Genomic DNA, 24,533 nt, shown 5'->3' with positions numbered 1-24,533 from the left:
TGCATACATGCAAATTGTCCAGCCAACTGAGAATGTAAAATCTTTGCCTTTTAAAGACTATTATCTGAATAACCTCTTCAGGAGGGTTCTGGAGACAGATGAGCACAAGTCACTCTGACTATTTAGAGCAATTATTTTTGGAAATTATAGTCCAAAAAATCAGGGAAGAAATCCTCAGGGTTCTTTTAAAGAATGATTAGTATGAGTGAAGGGTTCCTTTGCCTAATTTCTGAGGATTCTCTATAATATTTCTTTCCTTAAAATGCGAACATCCCCATATGCTGTGTGTCTGTTACTGCTTGTGCTCTTTGAGGAAAGGCTTTCAAACAGATCAGGAACTTTAATTAGTATTAATGTGTTTGTCTAGGTTTGATTCCCATGCAACAGCAAGGTTTTCCAATGGTGTCTGTCATGCAGTCCAATATGCCAGGCATGATGGGAATGAATTATGGCTCTCAGATGTCTCCTGGACCTATGACCATGCAGGTATGTGAGGTAACATTTTGCTTCTGTAGATGGGACATGAAGTGGATTCCTGACTGTGTGTGTGTGTGTGTGTGTGTGTGTGTGTGTGTGTGTGTGTGTGTGTGTGTGTGTGTGTGTTGGCAGCCACCTATGTTCGCCGAGAAAATGTCTTGGACCTTGTTATAGCTGCAGTTAAATTCAGGATACTACATTTGTGCAGGGGATTACACCAGCAGGATTACACCCTTGAGGTCCTTCCAACTTTGTGATTCTAGGATGTGACCTGAGAATAAACAGTGGAATATAACTCCTAGCCTGCTGACTTTATAAGTTGCATTGGCAGCACAATCTCTGTGAAAATATTTTATAATTTTCCTAATGTTTATGGAACTGTGCAAGTTTCACTGTGATCTGGATAATTCATAGATTTATAGATGTTAGGGGCTGGAAGGAACCACACATCATCATCGGGTCCAGCCCCCCTGCACTTGGGCAGAAAAGACTGCTATTATCTATATGTAATATAATGGGGATTGAGGGAGATGGTGGGAGTTTGGCATGCATTACTTACTACTGTAGAGAGGAAAAAGAGTGCAGGGGGGAAGAACAGTATTAGTAACATTTAGAATAATTCTGATATTATCGGGTACTCCACATTATTACAACCTGGACTCTTGCTACTTGTACTTATTATTGTTCTAAACACAGAGACCCTTCCTTCAGGAAGAAATAAGGCACTGAGCAGTCATGGAAACAAATCTGTCAGCAAAGTGTTGTAAAATCAGCCCTCTTGTTAGGTATTTCTGATGGTGCCTATAGCAAGGTTTAACCATTAGTAGTAGTGCTGCGTCCTTAACTAGTTGTTATGACCTAGAACTCGCACAGCATGCTCCTTTTTGCATTTTAACCTTTCTTTTGTTTCATTCTTCCTTCTTCCCTTTCAGTGTGTTTATTCTTATCTAGTCACCTTCTGTCAAAGCTCTATATTATGCAGTATTTTAAGTGAGTTCTTTATGGAAAGCTTCATTGGTTGTGTTTATTATATTGGCAGTCATGGGAAATGCAATGAGTTCTGATTTTTTTTTTTTTTTTTTTCTCTCTCCATTATGTATGGTGGCTATCTGTGGAATACAGTAAAGAGATATAGTGATTTATAAATTCATGAAAGTTTTCCTTGCTCAAAAAGCAGCAATTATTTTGGTAATTTATTTAAGCTTAATTTCCTCTGTCTTATCAATTCTTTAAATTGTTGTTCTCCCTGTGGCTTTGTCTTTAATTTCTCTCTCTTTTTGCATAGTGTAATAACTTCTACATAACGGCTCATAATCCTCTCAGGGTTTTTTTCCCATTACATGTGAAGAATAAATACATTTTATATAGTCAGTTGCTGAGAAGTAAGATTACAGCATGATGTAAGCCATAATGTGAGGAATTTAAAACTCTGATTTTGCTTATTTTTGGAGAAAATAGTGCCGGCCTTTAGCATTCGTTATATATAAATCTTCAATGGCTTAGCCGTACTAACAATATCAACACTTAATCAAAAGTACACAACTGAATTTATCTAACTGAATTTAATTATGTTTTTTTTGCCAGTCCTTTTAACGATATTTTTTTTATTTTGTTTGCAGTGGATTAATGTAATGTAATGGATAGTGAGGTTTACAGAACTTCAGTGGAAAGATGTTTTTTGTAACAGCTGGTTAAAAATAGATTAAGAGGATAAAAGCAATTTACTGCTCTAGCTTTATTTTGTCTTGAATGTGACACTAATGGTAATAGCCAGAGCTTCATTAAAGGCCTTGCTTATGCTAGGAAGGGTTTGCTGGTTATAACTGTACCAGTATGCTCAGACCAGCAAACCTCCAAGCATGCATGCAGAGTATAACAGCAGAAGAACTCTTTTTATGGCTAACATCTTGTACTACTACTCCATGTGGAAGAAGCTATACTGGCAAAAAGGGGTGGGTTTTTTGTTGTTGTTTTTGCTAGTATATTTGCATCTACAGTAAGAGTTTTGCCAATGTATTTATGTTGGTTAGTGGTATGCTTTTCTTCCCTTGCTCTTAATTATACTGGCAACACTTTCTAAGCTTGAGCACTAGGGCTAAGAAGGACCACATCACCCCAGAATGTTTTAAAATGTTGTTGAGATTAAATCTCTAATAAAATATTAGGTTTGTGGGATGGCTTAAAACGTAGACATCTAAAACGCTTCAGTTACCTAAATAAACATTATGTTTAGAAAACAGTTTTGCTGAGTATAGTAAACTGTAAGCAAGTGTTGTTGGCGTGATCTAATTGAAAATGTGTTAGACAACCATCTGTGTGTGTAACCAGTATTTTCATGTTAATCTTCAATAACCAATGAATGTTTGTTTCAATTGAAAATATAATAGTTCTGGATCTGGTTACTGGAATAAGTTTAAAATACTGGCATAATGTTTAAAGAAGGAAAACATTTCCTCACACTGCCAGATGTATATAAATTTGCCAAGGCAGTGAAAACATTAGGGAATTTTTTTTCTCCATGGGTTTGGATAAGGATGATCCTGCCTCAGGCAGGGGGTAACACTAGCTGATCTGTGGTTGAGGTCCTTTTCAGCCCTACTTCTCTCTGATTCTATGATCTGTAATATTATGCAATCACATGTGCCTGTATTTATATGTTCTTTCCACCCAGATGAATTCCCAAAGTAACTGACAAACTTTATTCATACTGTGTGTCTAGGAATTATTTTATACCCCCAGTGCAACGTGCAGGCACTGCTGGCATTGTGTATTTTAAGACAGCAGAGACGCACACTATCATTTATGATGGGAAGGAAAGAATAAAACAGTTAATAATGGGGGAAGAGGGGAGACTGTGGGACAGGGCACTTCACTCTTGAGAGAGTTTTCATGGATTTGTAAATCACTTAATCTGGATCGTGACTTTTCATTTCTCCAAAAGACCAGCATGCTCTCAAATCTGAAGTAGGGCCATTGGCTCCATACTGACAAAAAGTGCCACCTACCCAATAACCATCTCTTTTTCCTGCAGCATCTAGGCTGTCCGTGGTGATCCAGTGCCCAAATACAGAGGTGATGCTCTAATTTCACGGCTTCCAGTTAGCTCCAACCCTGGTACAGTGCAGATGCCAGATACTTATGCCTCTGTACATAAAATCAGAGCTTCATATTAGATTTATGTTATTGTTATAGGGTGGCATGCCCCTAGGACCCATGTCAGCAACTGGAATGCCTTACATGGGACAGGCTCCTTTCTTAGGAATGCGTCCAGCTGCTCCACAATACACGCCTGACATGCAGAAACAATTTGCAGAAGAACAACAGTAAGTGAGGCTTTCCTACTTCTGGCATTGGGGAGGCATTTGCCAACTAGTTCAGTTTCATAATCTACCATCCTCTTGGAGAATTTTTCTTCAAAACCCATTAGGATTCTTTAAAAGAACTCCAAAGTTATTGGAGACCATTTAATTGTGTCTGATATGTATACCTTGTATACAGTGGATCATAGTTGGGTTTTTTTGTTGTTTTGTTGTTGTTTGGTTTTGGTTGGTGATTTTATTTTTACCCATTTCATGAGACGGGAGAGAAGTGTGCTCCAGAGCATTTAAATTAAAAAGGGAAGACCTGTGAAACCCAGAAGATCTCTCACAAGGTGAGCATAAAAATTGTCATCACTGTGCTTATTTAGCATGTTTGGTATTTTGCTTTAGGAAAAGATTTGAGCACCAGCAAAAATTCTTGGAAGAAGAAAGAAAACGGCGCCAATTTGAAGAGCAGAAACAAAAGTTGAGACTCCTAAGCAGTGTAAAACCGAAGGTACACCCTGAGTAATGTTTTTAAAAATGATGGCTTTCATGTATTAGGGCAGAAGTAAATTCTTCCTATGTATACACTTCCTAACCTAATCAGAAACCTGTTGAAATCAATGTGAGTTACTAAATTCAATAGCCTTTGTATCAAACTCCTAGAAAATATTTGAAGAAGGGTGTTTGTACCCGAAAGCTTGCAAAGAAGAATTTTTCCAACTGTTTGGGTAAATCTGATATCTTTTATTAGACCAACTAAAAGAAACTTGTCTGCCTAGAAAATATCTGATGCACTTAACTCTGCACACTATTGATGCTGTGTAAACAAAACAAGAATTTTGGCGTCGCATAATGAATTCTCCACTCTAGGGTTGCATTTACACAAGACACTTGATGCCCATTGGATTAATTCTACTGCGTATTAGTGGAGCTGGCAAAAACCCTGCTAATGTGCAGTAGATTAGTCTAAGCGACACTAAATGTCACACACACACAGTGCTCATCTGTGCTAATGTGTAGTAGCGCCAATTACAGCACGTTAAATTTGTACCTGTTATTACAGGTACTAATCTAAATTGTTTGTAATACAGTACAGTGCATTAATGAATGTGAAGATGTGCCCTGGAAAAAATAAGTAATCAACCCCGTGTATGTTGTTTGGGAACAAGTTAGCCTTCTATAATTAGTTGTTCAGTGCATTTGTTAGTTGACTCTGCTCTCAAGTTGTTTTTCAGTTTTAGTGAATAAAATGATTCTTGTTAAGCAGGGGATTTCAGAGTTTAGGCTTGTTGTCTCTTGTCATTCCTGTAAAAGCACATGAAGACTTCTGTGGAAGAAGAACCTTTGCTGCCATAATGCTGCCATAATGTTGAACAAATTCTGTTTTAAGTAAAGGAGTTTGTTATGCTTTCTGGAGAACATGGACCTTAAACTAGATTTTTTTTTTTTTAAACAAATCCTGCTATTTCTTCAGAATAAAGAGGTGTGAATGTTGAAAGAATACTGTGTGATTCCTTTTTAAAAAGTATCTGTCACATCATGTTTCAGGCAGGTGAGAAGAGCCGAGATGATGCTTTGGAAGCCATTAAAGGAAACTTAGATGGGTTTTCCAGAGATGCTAAAATGCACCCCACTCCAGCATCACATCCCAAAAAGCCAGGTATTTTTTTTTCCAACTAAAAATAATGCTACAGTGTTATGGTGCTTCCTGTCTGAGGAAACATATTTCAAGGAGGTCTTTTGTATTTTGATGGTGTGAGCTGAATCAATGTTTATCTATGATTTTTTGGTGAGCTGAGGTTTCATGGCAGATGCATTATGCATTGTAAAGCATATGAGCGAAAGCTCCGGTTTTATAAATTATAAAAATTTTGGTATTTTTAAATTAAATCTTTAATGTAAAGTCTCACATAAATGAGTGCCAAGACTGAGCTGTAAAACCTGCTACCTTCCTTTTGTATGTTGCTGTTCTAAATGTTATAGCTGAGTTTCTTTTTTTTTTTTACCAAAGAACTAATTAGTGTTTGTAGAATGCTTTTGATGTTGGAAAGTGCTATGTAAGTGTTAAGCATTATCAAAACATTTGTAAATTATTTCAGGATTCTATAATAGTGTACACGGATGCAGTTCTCAAGGTGTGGCAAAATTTAAAAGATTTTTTTTTTTTTTTTAGTTCCTCTTCTGAGGAATGACTCTGTTAGCACTTTGATAGAAAAGATTCTCCCCAAATAGGGGGAAAAATAGTTGCAAGGTTTCTGAGTCCTTAATTCTCCTTGAAATTAAGCTTCATTTGGCTAGCTTGTCCTCAGATGAAATTTAGCCTCGCTGTGTCTTTGTGACTGCTGTTTTTTGTAGATCTTGAAATTGCTTGCAAGTTCGTCGAAGAACAACTGACTGTTGAACCAGCAGGAAAGTGTCCATATGAGTGGAGATTCATTTTCAACATTAACATCTTGTGACTTTCCACAAGTGTTCTAGGAGCAGAATGCAGACTGGCACTTTTAAAAAAGTGGCTGTTCTAGACACGTGGATTTACAGTAACTTGTATAGAACATCAACACAGGACATACGAGGCCTTTTTTGTTAAGGAATACTATGCTCTCTTTGGCAAAGCACTATGTTACTACAGCAGCAGCAAAAGGTGATAGCATGAATCTGAACGAAGTTGATTAGCCCAAATAGATAAACCAGTGATAAGGGTAGAAAAAAGGATCATCGGTTTGTTCTGTATCTGCACCTATGAGATCTGTCACATCTGTTCTAGTCGGACCTCATTTCAAACAACAGGATGAGAGTATAGAGAGTTCCAAGTTCTCATGGGAGGTATAGTAGAATAACAACTAGCGCATTTCATATTTACTGAGCTTGTAGGTTGCTGCAACGCATCTGGGTCATGGCATGTTAAGTCAATTAGGAGAACTGGAAATCATTGTAGGAAAGAGATGACAAACAAACTACTATTATACTAAATGAAAAAATCAAAATATATCATAGACAATAGCTTTCTGTTGAAATTTAAAACTCTGGTTAAAGGGATTAATGGTGTTCTTGAACATGAAGTCCTTGAGATAAATAAGGTAGTCACAATAATCCACACTTAGGAAACAGGGTTTTGTTTTGGTTTGGTTTTTTTAAACTGCAGACAGTCTAGACTAGTTCAATAACCTAATGCAAAGGATTAAAAATACAGGATTTGAAATTCTGATGTAAGCATTTTGATATTCAGCAGTGCATAATACAAGGTTTAAACCAAGTCCATGGATGGAAGAGAATAATGTCATTCCTCTCCCCCCCCCCCCCCCCCCCCCCCCCCCCCCCAAAAGCAGACCATTTTACTCCTGTGAAATTACCTTTCCACAAAAATTCCCCCATTGAACCAATGACCATGAAGCTTTGCTGCCATTTCTTAATGGTCAGGACATTTTAAGGAACCATCCACCAGTGCAGACAGCGTTGTGAAATGAAGTGGTGCCATTACGGTGAATCATTTCTGAAAAGCATGCTTGCAGCATCCTGTAATTTGCCCCCCTCCCCCCCTTTTAATTTTTTCTCCCGAGGCAACTTGTTCGAAAGCAGCCTTTAGTGTGTTTTTAATGCACCTCCATTTTGACCCCTGTGGAGGTTTTCCTTTAGCTAAGCAGAAAACTATTACAAAACACATGATTGAAGGCTGCCTTAAAAGACTGCTTGATGAGACTGGTAAAAATTGGGTGCCTAGGTTTTTAATTAAAGACCAGCTTTTAGTTAGCTTGAATAATATGGAACTAGAAACTTATATGTTAGGGGACACAAGATGGGCTAGGGGATTGGAGGTGCCCTATCTAGTATAGGTATGCTGTGTGTGGAACAATGCATGACCTGCTGCTTCTTGCAAATTAGATTTGCTGGAATTGTTTGTGTTAGCTGTACTATTAAGCAGCATCGAAATGGAACCATGAGGGGATAACTGTTTAGGCTAAAATATATGTAAATACAGGCAACAAAAGACATGTTGTATTTTACTTAGTGTCTGACCTTCACGGAGCATGGCCTATGAAATAAATATTTATTTCATAGGCCACGCTCTGTGAAGGGTGTGTGTGTGTGTGTGTGTGTGTGTGTGTGTGTGTGTACACACACACACACACACACACACACACACATACATACATATGTATATGTACACAGAGAGTGAGTGAGTGAGTGTTCTATCTCTTGGTTTGATCCAGAAACATGCTATGCTCTGGAACTGCTGTTTTATTCTAAAGGTTAGGTCCCCTTAAGCTTTTTCAACATGGGCAAACAAAAGCACTACTTGCTTAAAATCTTGTCCTGAAAGAAGAACCTGGTGACTGTCGCACTTTTTTTAATGTACTTTGCACTTATATAGCACTTTCTATTTAATTAGAACAGTGTACTTTATGAAAGTGAGTAGTCCTAGACGCTCGGGGTTTAAATGACTTGCCTAAAATGTAGTAACAAGCCAGTGGCAGAGTAAGGGTAGAACCCAACTCCTAGTTCCCTGCTAAGTGTATTTGATACCACGAGTTTTAAACTTTAATAATTCCCTTCAATTTATATTTACTAATATGGGCTTGTAAAAGTCTCACATTTCAACCCTTTATATCCACGCTATAAAGACCTGGAAAAGGGGGTTTATAGTGGAAAATGGTAGTGTAATTTTACCTTGTGCATTAGTACTGTAGTTGACAGTGTAGTGAATATTCTTCTCCTTTTTTGATCAAATGGTTTTGTTGATATTCCCGATTCTCTTCAGCCACTATGCACATTTAAGAATTGCCACTTTTAGACGTTGTTTCCCTTGTTTTTCAACCCAGTAGTTCCTTTTCCTCATGACTTTCCATTGTGTGCGTGTGTATGTGTGTGTTTGTTCATTCCATTTACAGATCACCCCTCACCATCCCATCCTACTGTAACTGTCTTTCAACCCTCTGCTTTTCTTGATGATGACGAATTTAGTGACTTTATACAAGGGCCCGTTGAAGCCCCAACACTGGTGCCTCAACTCTCTTCCCAGCCTTTTCAGTCTTTCCAGCCTACCACTGAGGGTGGGCAGCTGCTTTCAGAAAAGGCTGTGGTCCAACTTCTCCCTTCAGTCCAGCTTCCAGTGTCATCCGTCCTGCATGGTACCATTGGGCAGGTTCCTTATTTCTCTACCTCTTCATCTTCACTCAATACCCATAAACCAGGTAACTCATTACATCTTCATTATCTCTACAATTGAAGGTGGTATTTACATGGAAAAGTTACCAATGATGCTGTGCAACTCAGTCTTGTAATACAGTTGAATAAAATTCACACACAGGTAATAAATAGATACCTTGAAATATAGATTTACATTAAATCCTAATAATATTTTTTTCTCACAAAAGGAGACTTCCAAGAAATGATTTGAGTTGATTTTTTTTTGTGTGTAACCCTTTCTTAATTTGCAATAATTTATTTTTCTCATGTGGGACCAAGTTTCTATGATCTTGAATGATCTATTTCCTTTTCCTGGGGCAGAGAGCTGCACACTAGTGCATACAAAAAGAGGTTTTGTGTGGGCCTAAGAGAAGTTATATAGCATGGCATGGTACTGTTCGTTAGACAACTAAGTCTAGAGCTTCCTGTGTGTTGGGGCCTTTATTCATGAGTGTATAGAATAGGAGGGTTGGAGGAAAGGTGAGATGGGCATAAATGGGGTTGTTATGCTAACATGATGCTTGACTACATATTCCTTTTGTAGGGGTGCATTTGATGCCTGATAGAATTAAGGACTCCTGTAGATTTAAGTCAGCACTGGATCAAATGTTTAGTCCTTTATCCTGCTGTGAGGCAGAAGTGCTCATAATGCTGAGAGAGATTTCTATGCATTCCCTGTTCTGTTGGTTATCTTGTTTCTTGTCCTTTAACAGCAGTAACTGCAGAGGTGGGTCAGGTCATAGAAGAGGGTGTTTAATCCTAGTTGTACTGTTACCCTGAGCAATGATTGGTAGTACTCCAGGGAATCAGCTGTTAAGATTGGCACTTGGTAGGAGTTTGAGACTTTGAGGGAGTGGGAGTTTGATATGGGAGAAGAATCCAAATGCAGACAAATAACCAAATACAAATTCCTCCTGCTGTTTATCTAGGCTCTTCCTTGGAGGAGAAGCCCTTAACTTATGATTTAAATGAATCTGGACAGGCTCAAATCAAACTTAAACCATCTGAAGTTGGGCACAAAGCCGCAACCTCAGCTGCAAGCCAAGTTCATCCCAGTTTAATCGTGACTAGCAGGGATACTGTAGGTGGATGTGGAAGTGGTACCACTGCTACAGAGGCACCCAAGGCTTCAGAACAAAACATAGCAGTTGAAGAGTGTGGTGAGCAAATGAAACATTTGACGAAGTATAAATCTAATAAAATGCTGCTTGAGTGCTAACCTCTTACACACTAATTCTGAGACATGCTGCATAATTTTGCTCTGAATCCCTGCTTCAGTAATAATGCCTCTTGCTCCTTATTCTAAGTAACACTCCCATGATTTTGCTCAGTATTCTTTCCAACAAGAACTTACTACTGTGAACCCTTTCCATAAGTTTATCTAATCAGATTCTCTACTGTCTTTAAAACATTCTTTCCTCTCATTTTAGCAAAGCCTATTCAATTATATGTGCTTTTATTAGGTTGGGGCCAGGGTCAGGAATGCCAAAAAACCTGTCAGGTTAATTTTACTGCTGGTGATGTTTCATATAATGAGGAGTCTTCATCCTTCTTAAGAAGAAAAGTTCTTATGATGCTAGGACTTGGCTTGATTAATATCAGTTTCCATAATAAATATCCAGTCATCTTGCCTGTGTGTGTCTCTAAAAAAGCCTGCACTTCTTCAGAAAACAAAACTGTACCAGAAACAAAGACAAAAATGTGATAATTTAACAGACTGAAGTTTTTACTATGTTTTGGAGTCATGCTTGATCACGTCCTCAAATTTTCTACTCGAATGTACTCCAGTATATTAAGAAGTGGTCCTAGCTTTATAGCTAAAGATCTTTGGAAGACGCCTAGATCATTTTTTTAACAGATAATTGAACTTCAAGTTGTGCATTTTCTTAAAGGACTGTGGTATCTTGCCAGTATCTTCACTTTTAATTAAAAATCCTTTCTGTACTACTTTGATTGCTGCTTTGATAACATTGCTCTTAACAGTTGCTTTTAACATTACAAACTGTTGGCTACAGGATAAAATTGAAAAGCTCATTAGAATAATTTAAGAAGCATTTTTAGTAGGTGACTTTAGTCATTTGCTGTGTGACTGCAATGCACACCATGAAATAAGAGCTATTCATTTATTTACTGTGTAATTAATACAACATAATATTGTCTTTCATATAAATGTGGCTGTCCTGCAGTTAGCTGCAAAGATAGGAAAAGAATTTGAGATGTTTAAGGAAGAGAAGAGATTTTGTTTGGAAGTCTTGAACTTGATGGGAAATTTTTTGAGACAGGAGGTCAGTCTGGGAACAGGAGTTTCAAAAGGAGGTTGTGATGCTAACATATCTGTGCTGCAGCCCAAGTACAAACAGTTACAGAAAATGGTTCAGAGTATTATTAAGGGATTTGAAGGCAGAAAAGGAGCTTTATTTAAAAAACGTGGTAAGAAAAGTAAAGTGATAAAATTATAATATTGGGAACAAGGGAGTAGGATTTTTTTTGGGTTTTTTTTTTTTTCTTCCCAAGCAGCTGGCAGATGGTGGCAGACTTCTGCGAGCTGGAAGTTACCAAGAGACTGAATCTTTTAAAAGACTGGCAATGTACAAAGCAAGGGTGTGAGGAGGAGGAGAAGAAAGGAGGGACCAGATTAGGAGATTCAGGGTCTAAAATTATATTGGGTATATACAGGGGAAGCAGGAATGGAAGAACTGAAGGAGACAGAGGAGGGCAAATGAGAACGTCTGAAGACAAATGAAGAGCAAAGAAGCTACAAGTGACAGCAAACTTTGATTGAAAGAAGGAAGCAAACATTTCTTACTTGGCTGCTATGGAAGAAGACAACTCCTGTCTTCAACACCCTTAGAAGTGAGGGATGAGTGGAAATTTAGACTTTTGTGGTCAAGAGGGAATCCCTATAGAGTCTAAATTAGCTAAAGGATGAATTTGGAGAATTCATTACTTGTTCTCAAGTCAGCAACTGGCATACAAGAAGGTCCACAGCTGGCCTGCAAAGAAATGAAACCTGAGATCTGAGAGAGCTGATGAGAAACAGAGGACAAAGCAGTGTTCCAGATCCCTGTGCTTTTACAGCAGATCTCTGTGGGAGGAAGGCCAGCAACAGGGAAGGCAAGCACACAAATCAGTTAGGAGAGAATATGCAAGTCAGGGTTCTTCAGAGTGGAGAGAAGGTCGCTTCCTGAGTAATGCTTTTATGGGGTGGGTGATCAGCCATAACCAGGACATGGGTGATATAGGGAGGATTATAAAAATAAGAGGTAAAGAGCAGATAATTGATCACCAGCATGAAAAGAACAGGCAGGAAAAGTAAAAGTGGCAAAGCAAAAAGGCTGCAGAGGTCAAGAGTATATTAGAATCTTGACTGAGGTCTTGGGCAAGGATCAAATCCAGTGAGGGGCTGCCAGACCAGGGGGTAAAAAATGTCAAACTCAATTTTCCTGAGTGGGGATGGTGGGAAATTAACATAATTTTTGAATTTAGAGAGTGAAAGCATATGGGTCTGGGGAGGGCTGACGGTATTGCTGGAGTCTTGCAATAGCAAATGACTCATTCAACCAGAGTGAGTAGATGTAATAAAGCAATGCACGTGTGTTTTATTTTATTTTATTTTTTTTGCAACGGGAGGAAAGGGGAGATTAATGGGGAAAGGCGGTATGACAGATTATGTTTGTTGCTTTTACTAGGGAGGATTTCTTTTTTTAATCAAGCAGTGAAGAATCCCTACATTTGTTTCAGTAGATACATAACTAAGTTCAGTTACTCCATGAACGACTAATTTCCTTCCCATTCGCCTTATGCTTGTAGAAATGGGAGAACTATTTATGACGTGTTTGGAATTAGTAAGACCTGTACTCCTTTTCAAACAGCTAAGGTTGGAAAATGAATAGCTCTTTATCTCATTGTGTGCAGTTAATTGTTTTTCTTACTGCTTCAATTCATACTACTTTTCAGGGAGAGGTAACGGATTTTTGTGTCTTCTGTAGCTAAACTGGTCCACGTGTTGGCTGAAGTACTAAAATACATGACGGGTATCATCCTATTTTGAATTACGGTGTTGCTAATATGATTGTTTCTTTTTTTCTTCTTCTTTCTAATGAATGGCATACTTTTAGGTGTTGGAGTGTTCCCTTCACAGGACCCAATCCAGCAGATGATGCCACCTTGGATTTACAATGATAGCTTGGTTCCAGGTAAAAAATATTTTGCAGAAATATTGTTTATAGATAAAAATATAAAATAATGTGTACACCGCATGCTGCTCAATCTTTTATGCCGATTTTTTTTTTTAATCTATTATAAAAATTTCAAATCCCAACCCTTTTCAGATTTGATATAGACCTTTCGAATACTGTAGTTTTTGTTTTTCGTTCTTGGCTTGAAAAATCAAATATAGATATCTTTTTCCTGAAGTGAGTAATACTAGACTGTGTGAATGTTTGAACAGCACTCATTAAGAATAAAGGTGACACCAGCCAAGGAAACAATCTGACTGGCCTAATGCAAAGAGATGACTTAGCTATGTCCCTGGTAACTACAGTACTGTTACTCTTTGAGTAGGACCGTGAACTATCATATTTTCCCCAGTGGACAACCACATGTGGTGTGTATAAATTCAAACAAGCAAGCTTAACTTTAGGTGTCCATTCAGTGATGTAGTTGCCACACCTCCAGCCACCATTGTTTGTATTGCAAAGTTTGTCTAAACATCTGCTGGCTAATATCAGCATTTTTTTTCTTTGGCTACACGTAGGAAGTACGGCTGATTAAATTTCTAGTCCGCTCATTTAAACTGCCAGTCAGGTTTTTTTTAAATCCTCTCCCGAGGGCTTGGTTAGTCGTATTACTGTCTAAATATGTATGATATTTGTTGGATCTGATAGCAGCATTAGCAAACCACACCAGTGACCAGGATCATCCTTTCCAAGTAGGGCATTGAGGAGACTCTTCAGACAGTGTTTTTACCTTAGCTCAGACTGGGGCACAAACTGGCAAGCATTTCAGAACATGTTTTTCATGCATAACCTAGCTTTGGTACCTTTATCTGCATTCAGAGAAGGCAGGAGTTTCTTCAGACATAGTCAATATTTAATCCTGAGGTTGTAATGATAGCAAATTATCCTAGGAGGAATTGCCATTGTTGATGCTCTGTTTTTTGTGGGCTGTCTCCCTCTAGTATCTTGTAATTAAGCAGACTCATTTCTTAAGGTTATTTGCTTTCTGTATGCAAGAAGCATAGTAAACAGGAAATGAAGTGTCACGCTAAATATTGATGGTGCTGAATTTTAACTACATAATTCTGCTGTGGCTATCTTTTAGAAGGGTTATCCTGAGACCTTGGTATAAAAATATGCAATGATATTTATAAAAGAGAATTAGTTGTGCTTTGTATCCATTTGTGTGGATTTGCATAGGTGTCAGTGATCAGTTGATATCCAGTTTCATGATGACAGTGTTATTAGTCTTAGACTATAAGTCTTTTATTGCATCTAGTAGGTACAGTAAATCTGCTGAAATCTGGTGAGGCTTAAGGTAATTTCTTTTAGTGTCTGGAGGAATAGCTAGAAGTCTTTCGTAATGTCAGATCCTGAATTGTGCTATGGAATAGACCAGTTACACTGGCAGACTTGATCTAGTTGAGTGTCTTCTAAATTTCTGAAAACCTATTGTAAGCAGCATGTTTAATTGACTTGCATGTTCAGAGAAAGGGAAATGGCAAATTTCGGCCAGATGTTCTCTTGGGTAGTGATTTGGTCACTGGGAAATATCTTGATATAAATACGGATGCATTTAATCATCTCAGATTTAAGTATAAGTTGTTTAATGAGTTGTGTTATGTTCTTTTCCTTGCGTGATACTGAAGGATACTTCCAACAGGCTTCAAGCTTTTTGGCAGAGTTGTGCAGTAACATGCATGACACTTATGTACTTTCTTTGATAATTAACAATACTCTCTGGCTCTTGGGTTTTTTGGAATTTTTGGGGGTTTTTTTAGGACTTCTTTTAGGATTTTTTTTTTTTTTTTTTTTAGGACTTCTTCTGTCCTAACCTGCTTGTTTCAACTTGAATATCTAATTTTAGTTGAATATAAACAGAATGGGAGGTTCAGACATGATGCCAGAGCATGGATGTTTCATCAAATGAATAACATTCCATGTCAACAGTATTGTAACCCTTAATATAATTTTATGGTTGGAATGGAAAATCACTTGAAAAATATGCAGCTTTCATCATCCAGTACTGTTTTCTTTTTAACAGAATTATATAAGAAAATTTTAGAAAACACTATGACTGCTACTGGAATAGATACTGCTAAACTCTATCCCATTTTGATGTCATCTGGACTTCCCAGAGAAACCCTTGGACAAATATGGGCTTTAGCCAACCGTACCACACCTGGGAAACTTACAAAAGAAGAACTTTATACTGTCCTGGCTATGATTGCAGTAACTCAGGTATGATTGACTAAGAATTTGCATTGGACTGGAAAGAGAGACTAATCTCCCCTCGCTGCATTGTAAATGACTCATGTAACTCTTCGGCTGTATGTTGAGCCTAAACATGTGCTTAAACGGTGAGGTGAAAATACTGGCTATGCTGAAGTCCACAGCAAAGTGCCTGTTCATTTCAGCAAAACTCTGATTTTACCCTCTGCATTTATAGCTGATTTTATTTCTCTCTCTTGATACCTGTTGCATTTTTTTGCACATATAAAATTGGATGCGTTTTTTCTATTTTGCTCTGTGCATCCTTATTTAGAAGACAATCCTGTGCCTACAGCTATATATTTAAGGACTTGAACAGTAGAGGAGCTTTGCTAGCTGTTCAGTTTCAATGTTTGTTTTGGGTCATTAGTGAAATGTCGCACATGTTTCTAGTTTGAGTTGAAACTTGTCTGAAATCTCAAAAAACCACAATGCAAATCTTATAATCTGTAGTAAGGCTAAAAGTTGGCATAAAAGAAACCTGGACTGTAGCTTGGACAGTGAAGGTCAGTTCTGTTGTACTTCATCAGAGCTGTTTGGGAGGGGGCAAAACAGCAACAAATCATGTTCAGCTTGGCTTTAGCTGGTGGTTACCCAATCCACTGACTAAAAAGAGCGCAAGAGCTCTGAGTGAGTCTGTGAACCTGTCTGGGCTTTAGCACTGTGCCATAAATTGTATCAGCTTCAGCATCAGGTGTCTTAAGTCGGATTCACCTTAATCGCATTAAACTCTGACTCTTTGCTAGCAAAAGGCAGAAGTCAAGGTTGACAGTCTCTGCTGCTTCCTAGTTCAGTGGCATAAATATAGCTGGGAAACAACACCTAAAGAAGGAATACTCATATGTAACATGCACTGCATACAGCTGTCTTTATTTTTCCCCTTAACAGAGAGGAGTACCTGCAATGAGTCCTGACGTTTTAAACCAATTTCCAACTGCCCCTGTCCCTACTCTAAGTGGATTTTCAATTTCATTACCTGCTACAGTGAGTCAGCAGCCTATGATGCCCTCTGGACCACCAGTCTCCATGCCTCTGAACATTGGACAGGCAGTCATGGGATTAAACATAACAACACCAGTGGGTGGAGCTACAACACAGGTTTCTAGTGGTTTCATGCCATCTTACCCCACAAATCAGGTTGGTGCTCTTTGTATTGCATGATAAACCTGTTATCCCTGAAAAGGAATTAGCCCTACTTTGTTTCAGGGCTTCATGACGAAAACTGGATTTTAAGCAAGCCATAAAAATGAAACGGAAATCTAGAACGTGCCCATTTTGGCAATGTAAAACCACACTACTGTAAGCCACTTGGTTTCAACCTGTCCAAGTGAAATGAAAAAGGATAGGTTCCATTTTTAAACTTTCCTATCACAGAAGATGCTTCTGGTTACAGCTGAGATGATACAGTATTTAAAGTGAGTTGTGTGTAAACTAAACAGGGGTGTCTGTTACCTGACTGGTAAAATGAAAAGGAGGTCCGTTAGGTAGAAAAGAAAGTTTGGCACCAAAGACAAAGAAAAAGATCTGCCTAATACCCAGTGCTTTCTAGAAACAGAAAGTGATCTTGGTAGTCAGTTTGGTTTGTCCTGAATCCACATAATTTCTTTTGATGTGTTGCTGTGTGTACTTAGTGATTTGCCTGCATAATGTTCTTCTTATATTCAAAGATAACTTGGCCAATTTTAATTTTAATGGTTTCAGTATCTGGGCCATTCATGTGAACAAAATGAAATTTTATATTTAACAGATCTTTTGAACATGTATTGCAACCCTAAACATCTTCTAGGGTTGTTGTCATCATCATTTATTTACCATGGTTGTGTGGAACAGGATCTTTGAAATTTTGTTCCAACTTTTTTGGAGCCTGAAAAATTGCTACGTGGTTGATTTTGATCTGGACTTCTCAATGCTGGTTGATTTCCCTGTAATGTCAGGTTTGTTTTTAGCATACTCTTTGCTAATACAGATATTCAGGGTACTGTGCAGAAGTGTAGCAATCACCAAATTTAGTTTACAGATTTTTTTCATGTTGTGCAACTCCTTATATCTAGCGTGAATTGTAAATATTACCAAGTCTTCATTTCATGCTTCGCCAACCTTTTGAGGTGAGTTACAGGAATGTTAAGCAACAAGTAACGATTTACATGAGTTAATGCATCATAGTTTGGAGGAAAGAAAGCAAGAGTGTGTGGCCCATTATCCTTTATTTCCATGGTTAGCTAGGAATAGAAATTGTTGCAAAGCTATATCGCAGAAAGCAAGAATATCCTGATTCAAAGCTAGTAATTACTATATCATCGTTAGAGTACATAGGACAACATGCAAAAGATGGAATTGCTGAGTTGTCTGGTGTACATGAAATAGCTTGAGTCTTTCTCAAATTTTTTTGAACAATAAAGAGAACTGATATCACTCAGCCATGTCACTCTAGGTTATACCTTCATGGTTTCGGTGCTTAAAATATAAAAACAAAAAATATTTAAGCCTAGGTAATTGAAAAATCCATGTTCTGTTGAACTGAGCAAATATTTCTGGATGCTTTGGAGTTGTGCCCAGTATCTGCTCTGTAACTGCTGCCTCCCTCTCTTGACTTCTGGGATTTTTATGCCTCTCTTGTCTGTCCTCTGTAAATCTGTCCAGACTTTAGTATATAGCACACTGAGTGATCTTGGTAACAGGTCTACTAGTGGCCAGGAGCTCCTGTAGAAAATAATTTCAGCTGCAACTGCTTCTCTCTCAAGTCTGTTATGACCTCTTTGTTCAAAAGAAGGATTAAAAAGTTGCAACCCAGGAATGGAAACTAAAACATAAATTAGCCTTCAGACCTCAGAAATAATAAAACCAAAAGATCACCCATCATCTGCTGTTCAAAGTAGGGTCCGCTTGGAAACCTTGTATAAGGCACTGTAGTGTCTGATCACCAAGTTGATGTGGGGAGTTGAAATAGAGCACTAGCAAGGTGTGCCTAAACTTAACTGGCTGTTCTTCTGTGGTGTGGCAGACCAGAGGTTCTGTGATAGGCCTATTGATTTAAAATATGAAAATCAATAGTACAATTCCTACAGCATTCCCTCTGTTTTAATGGGATGGCAAATTTAATTACCCCTTTCCTTCAAGTTCCAACTTTCATCACACCACAGAACTTTGTATTGATAATGAGTAGGCATATTGCTAGACTGTCAGGAGGAAGCTGGAGGCATCAACTGTTGGGTAGCGTCAGTTAAAAAAAAAAAAAAAATGTTGGCCTTTAAAAGTGTAGATGATATGTCCTTTATCTGATAAAGGACATATCAGATAAATACAGCCAAATGTCAAAATATTCGGCATTGTGCGAGCTAACAGCGTTGATGCTGTAATTTGCACCATCAGTTTCTATAGTGCTGTAATGCCAGTGATGGATGCAGTTACCACACTGACACCATTCTTGCCTGTTTTAATGCCTTCACTTAAAGGGTTTTAAATGATACGCAGAGTAAATAATCTGGCATCTAGAAATGGATCTTCAGAAGTAAGGTCTAGGTATGTTGGTGGGACAGTGGGAGGAACTTTGTACAGCAGACGCTCTGCTTATTTCATGGATGAATAAAAGGTGTCAGCTTCTAACACAAAATTCACTCTGTCCATAGAGCTGTAGAAAAGTGAGATAGCAATAGATTTTGTTCACATGGACCAGTTCAGTATCATTTAATACCTTTTTGTAGGGCCTTGTCTATTCCTTTTTTTTAATTGTTGATCTGTATTTAAGGCTTTTTCAGTGGATTCATAGGCAGATTACTAATTAAGTGCATGTTTCTGTATATATTTTAAAAAACCATTAATTTCTATGGTCCAGGTAGTAAAACCAGAAGATGATGACTTCCAGGATTTTCAAGATGCTTCGAAGTCTGGTTCACTTGATGAGTCTTTCACCGACTTCCAAGGGGAGGTACCTGGATCATCCAAACCAATCAGTTCTCAGCACCGGAGCAGGTAGAGTAGATCTGAGAGTGTTTGTTTTTTTTCCAGAAAATTAAAAATCCTTTAAGAAATGTTTTCCACTTTTTAACCCATATTTTGTACCATCACCCCATATTGACTCTGGCAGTTTTCATCAATGGTTTCAGAAATCTTAATTACAATGTATCAAAACTGACATTTGATGTACCATAGATGGTTGGCCATTCTTGAGGATTTCATTCTTCATGCTGAGATTAAATTGGATAAAAAAGGGGTTTGGAATAAGTTTTCAAGCGTTTATCCTGTTGTACTGGCAGTCTCTTCCATTTTGGCCTGACCTTGAATTGTAACTATTGCCTTCAAATTTCTCTTTCATTATGTTTTAGCAGTCTTCTAGGATCGTGGTCACTCAGCACCTTGCAAGTTATGTAGTCCTTATAGAATATTCCCATAGCAGCCATGAAATGAGCAGTGTGGAGTGGTGAAAACCCTGCTTCCTTGGTTTAAGTCTAAATATTGACCTTTCACACAGCTGGCTTTCAGTTTTTAGTGTTCAAGAAGTCCTTTAAATTGTATTTGTTCACGCTGTGTAGGGTAGAACAATATACTGCTTCCAATTACCTAACTATAATCAGTTATGGGTACAGAACTTGTCTTTTCTTTTTTGTATCAAGTGGGTAGTTCTTCTGTGCAAATGGAACAAATGGTTTAAAGGTGATTAGTGATTGCTAGTTGCTTCCTTGACAATGACTTCAGACAAAAATAGAGTGAATTGTTCAGCTGCAGTGTGCGTAAAATGACAGTCTGAGTCATAGCTTTTCATGAAAGGAATTTCATTTTGCTGGTTTAAATCAATAGCACTACGTTAATCTGAAGGTGCTTCATATATTATTAGGCTTTGTTTTATATTCTTCTTAGTTTTGCCATTAATAAAATTATTCTATTAATTAAAGCCTTAGCAGAAGCATAGTTTTTGTTAAAAGCTCCATAATCAGAGTTGAATCATGAGACATCAGGGATTTCTCTTTTCCATCACAGTAGTTCCCTTTATTTGGTTGTAAAAGCATTTGCTTTTTGAACAGAATGTTATGATGAACTATAGTCTAATTGCTTATGAAGCTTTATTTAAAAGAAAGCCATCTGTAGAGCGCTGATGATTAATCGTTATATTTGCCAAGATTGGATATCAAACCGCCTGTTTTGTGGTGATGTGAAATTAAATTATGTTACCATAAGCTCTATATACAAATAGAGCTTATGGTAACATAATTTACCACCCAATCTTGGCAAATATATTATATTTTGACATTGCACTGTGACATCGCATCACAGACCACCATTAGCAGGGGTGTGCAAGTGCGAGGTTTGTATGTTGCTTGTAAGCCACTGATAAGGCATTTTAAATGGCTCTGGAAGAATTCTTGCTGTAGGCCAAAAAACTCCATAGAAATCATTCACGTTTTCAATGTGCATAGTATTGAATGGCATAAACTAGAAGTAAAATGCAGTCATTCATATGTAAAGGATGCTGTTCTGCAGAGCTGCCAAGGTCTGATAAGGGGTGGGAGCAGGAAGCAAAGCTCTTACATTACGTTTTTAAATCTTTCAGGAATTGCTAACACAGGATTGGGTTATTACGGAAGCTTACTCTACAGAGTAGAACGCATTTGTGCAGAAAGTATGTTTGTATAATTATGGAATAATCCTTACTTGGCTGAATAGACGGCTACCTGAACTTGCTGATTTAGCCTTGTGTAGAAATTCAAACTTTGCCTTTTGCTTATATTGGAAAAGTGGATCTGTTCTCATCTCATTTTTGCAAAATGCAATGTAATATAATCAAAAGCGGAGATTTGGAAGCCCAGGGTTTTCAAAGTCTTATGCAGCTGGTGATTGTTACTTTTTTTCTAGTCCTTTCAAGGATACTTGTACTTAAGGCATTGTGGGTGATGTGATTAATGAGACTACAGTGTTTCACAAGGATTTGTGTTCTCTTCTGGCTGAACAACTGCTATGGCACATATCTGAAAAGTTTCACTCCCTTTTTTTTTTTCCCATGTAAAAATTAAGAGGTTTAAGGCACCTTTCTTCTCTGTGGCCCAGTGGACTATAGGTAAAACTTCAGTGGGATAATAACTTGTCTAAGATTAATGGGGCTGGCATAGGGATATTACTACTGCACAGCTCCTTTGTAAATGTAGTTTTAAAATGCAGTAGTCAAATAAGTCCTTTTATCGAATGGTGGGGAAAAACGTGTTTTAAATGTGCGAGCACAACTAATAATTCATGTCTTAATTTCTTTTTGCTTTAAATTTAGGGAGGATTACAGATTTCTTATGGTGCATGAAGGAACTATGATTCTATGTGTCTTTTCTTTCTTTTTTTTTTGCCTTTAGTGTTCCTTCTTTGCTAATGCCACTATCTGGCACTAAAACAACATCTTCAACTGATAAATACGCTGTGTTTAAAGGAATTGCTGTTGATAAGCCTTCTGAAAGTGCAGCTACACTTGGAGGTAAAACAGAAACTGTTGAATTGCATGTAATTTAACATTTAGCTTAATTGTTCATATTTCAGTGTTGCTTTTGATATTGGTATGATGTTAATACGCAATGTTTAGCATGCAAGATGATAGTATTTGTGCCAATTTAATCTGCAGTATAGTTGATTGCAGCCTAATTTTGCAAATCTTAATGTAAATGATCCTTTTTTTTTTTTTGTATTCTAATAGATGGTGGAGACAAGTACAGTGCTTTCCGAGAATTAGAACAGCCATCAGAGAGTAAATACCTAGGTAAGCATTTGGTCTCATAGAGCTGTTTTAAGGATTTTCAGTTTATGCAGGATCATTAAAAAGCCTGAAGAAAAGTCCCACTGCTGGGTTTCAAGGATGACGCTTCTACAGCGCCTCCAAACAAGTCAGCAGGAAGCTTCCTGACATCGTTAAGGATCTGTATTAAAACTTTCCACAGTCTTGTTTGTGTGTGTGTGTGTTGCGGAAGACTAATCCCTCCATTGTAGGTGCACGTGAACACTAACCTTGGATCAGCATGCGATAGGATTTTGTCTCCTCTTGATATAGGCTGGCTTTAAAAGTGAGGAATTGTACGTGCTTAGAAGTTAGTATTTGGAGTGTAAATTGTGATTTTTTTTTTTCTTTTTTTTTTTGTTTTGAAGCTTTATGTTGCTATGGTACATATAGCTTGCTCTAGTGCACTGTTTTTGGTGTACAGAACCTTGCTAATAGAGTTGCTTATTTAGCTCAGAGGGGCCAGTTTGCCATTAATCATTTTCATTTCTGAGAGTATGTGAAAATTAAACCTAACAACCCTTTGACATACTACTTGCATGTAATTGCAGCCAGAGCAGCCTACCTAAGCTCTTTCCAGAGCATGCCATCTGTAATTCATCTGTATAACATAAGCAGCACGGTCACCTTTTTATTTGATGGGAAAGAAATCTCTGAAACCCTCTTGGTTTCCCACAGTATTGCTAAGCTAAGCACAGGATAAATGCTTTGATAATTTAACTTCAGGGGAAGATCTACTCTGAGGCTCTGCCTACATGTTGTCCCTGTATTTAAAGAGGAGGAAAGGCTTCTGGAAGAAAATATATGCATGAGTACAGAAAATATAGTGCCAGGACCTCTCAACCAAATTTTGTAATAAAAACCTGATTTGGGTGCAGAATTTGTGGTTCATCGGCTTTCCAGGATCAGACATTAGAATTCATTTGTTTCACTTGATTTGTGTCTGTCTGCTTTATTACTTGTAAGGAAAAAGAAAGTTATTTCTGAATTTGCAAACTGCCTAGCTCTGATCACCTTTAACCCTTTCACCAGCTTACATTTCTAATGGAAAAGTTTGCAATCCATCAGTAAGTTTAGTTTGCTGTGATGTTTTAATTTTGGTTAATGAAAGTCAGTTTCACAAATTCTTTGTACTGTTGTTGGACCAGGTGAATTGAAGAAGAATGATCATATTTCAGGTGACATTCATGTCAGCCTAATACAGTTGTAACAAAAATCCTCTCAAATCTTCATAGCTTAAGCCAACTTAAAATGTCACATGGTGGTGTGGTAGCTATGGTAGCATTTGTGAAACTGACTTGAATCTTAATAGTGCACTTTTAAAATATGAATTGAAATCTCTGTATGTGTTGGGCATTTTGTTGTCTTGTGAAGTAATTGCATATTTTGTAGCAAGTGGTATTAGTGCAGATATATGCTGGTGAATGGGTTAAACAAATTTAACAGAAGAAATTTGCACTTTGACTTTCAAATTGCTGTGAGATGATACATAATGTAGAATAAATTTCTATTTTACTTCAGGGTTCATTCTCTGTGTGGTTAAAATGTTTTGGTGAATCAGCTTTCTAAGTTTTTTCTTGTTCATACATTCTGTCTTTCAATACAAAAGAAAACCCCTTTCTCTGAGTATTGAAATGATGGTCAGTTAAATTCCATTATATTACATTCAGTTTGCAGTCTAAGAAATTTTAAACTTATGAATGATTCTGTTGCAGTTCGAAAGGAAGGTATACAGCTCTAATTTGTAGGCACCTAGATACAGCTGTAATCAGTCTTAGTCAGGGAGCAATGCATCATGAAAATGAACAAGACCTGTGTTTTTAAGCTTTTGTAAACTTCTGATCACTTGACTGCCTTTCCTCCATGTTTGGATAAACTGGGTAGATGAAGGGGAGTAGGCTTTTAGAAGAAAGGTGTAAAATGGTCCACAAGGATAAGTTAGGATGTTGTTGAACTGGTATGCTGGTGGGTGTTTTCCCTTCCTTTTAGTTCAGTTCCTTATTGCGTAGAAAGTGTCTTGTACTCTCTACCTTTTCTATGGTCTTCCTTTTTTCCATAATGAATACAAATGCTTTTTAAAAAAGTGATTGTCTGGTATCTGAGGCCAGCTGCTGCCTTTGCAGATCAGTCTGTTCCTTCTGTCCTCCTCTCTCAGCTTGCCAGTGCTGCTGCTGTCCTCTGAAGAAACCATGTGCCTTAGTTCTGACTTCAAAATGCCAGTATTTTGAAGTGAGGAGCGGTAGAAAAGGGGTGACGAGAATAGGTTTCTAGCAGAAAGTGTACAAGATCTACATTTTTATAACAAAGCAGTGGCAGGTTCTAAGGACAGAAGAT

General features: G+C 37.7%; 1 protein-coding gene across 7 annotated transcripts in view; it reads left to right on the top strand.

Annotated features, from left to right (window-relative positions):
• Window positions 1-24,533, top strand: part of SYNRG (synergin gamma) — a 51,847-nt gene that overhangs the window by 5,230 nt on the left and 22,084 nt on the right. For 2 of the 7 annotated variants that reach the window (XM_059717461.1, XM_059717460.1), the window contains exons 3-14: window positions 368-486; window positions 3,670-3,800; window positions 4,188-4,293; window positions 5,331-5,442; window positions 8,669-8,971; window positions 9,896-10,126; window positions 13,085-13,162; window positions 15,228-15,424; window positions 16,343-16,591; window positions 19,287-19,423; window positions 21,787-21,905; window positions 22,122-22,184. In XM_059717461.1, coding sequence (XP_059573444.1) covers window positions 368-486; window positions 3,670-3,800; window positions 4,188-4,293; window positions 5,331-5,442; window positions 8,669-8,971; window positions 9,896-10,126; window positions 13,085-13,162; window positions 15,228-15,424; window positions 16,343-16,591; window positions 19,287-19,423; window positions 21,787-21,905; window positions 22,122-22,184 — 1,845 coding nt within the window. Of the gene's footprint in view, window positions 1-367; window positions 487-3,669; window positions 3,801-4,187; window positions 4,294-5,330; window positions 5,443-8,668; window positions 8,972-9,895; window positions 10,127-13,084; window positions 13,163-15,227; window positions 15,425-16,342; window positions 16,592-19,286; window positions 19,424-21,786; window positions 21,906-22,121; window positions 22,185-24,533 lie in introns of those variants that run through there. The other 5 variants (XM_019493446.2, XM_014608093.3, XM_014608091.3 and 2 more) reach the window with 4 other exon arrangements.

The sequence above is a fragment of the Alligator mississippiensis genome, chromosome 14 (genome assembly GCF_030867095.1).
Source record: "Alligator mississippiensis isolate rAllMis1 chromosome 14, rAllMis1, whole genome shotgun sequence".
Taxonomy (NCBI): Eukaryota; Metazoa; Chordata; order Crocodylia; family Alligatoridae; genus Alligator; species Alligator mississippiensis.
The sequence above is the reverse complement of the archived record's forward strand: the minus strand, read 5'-3'. Positions and strand labels throughout refer to the sequence as shown.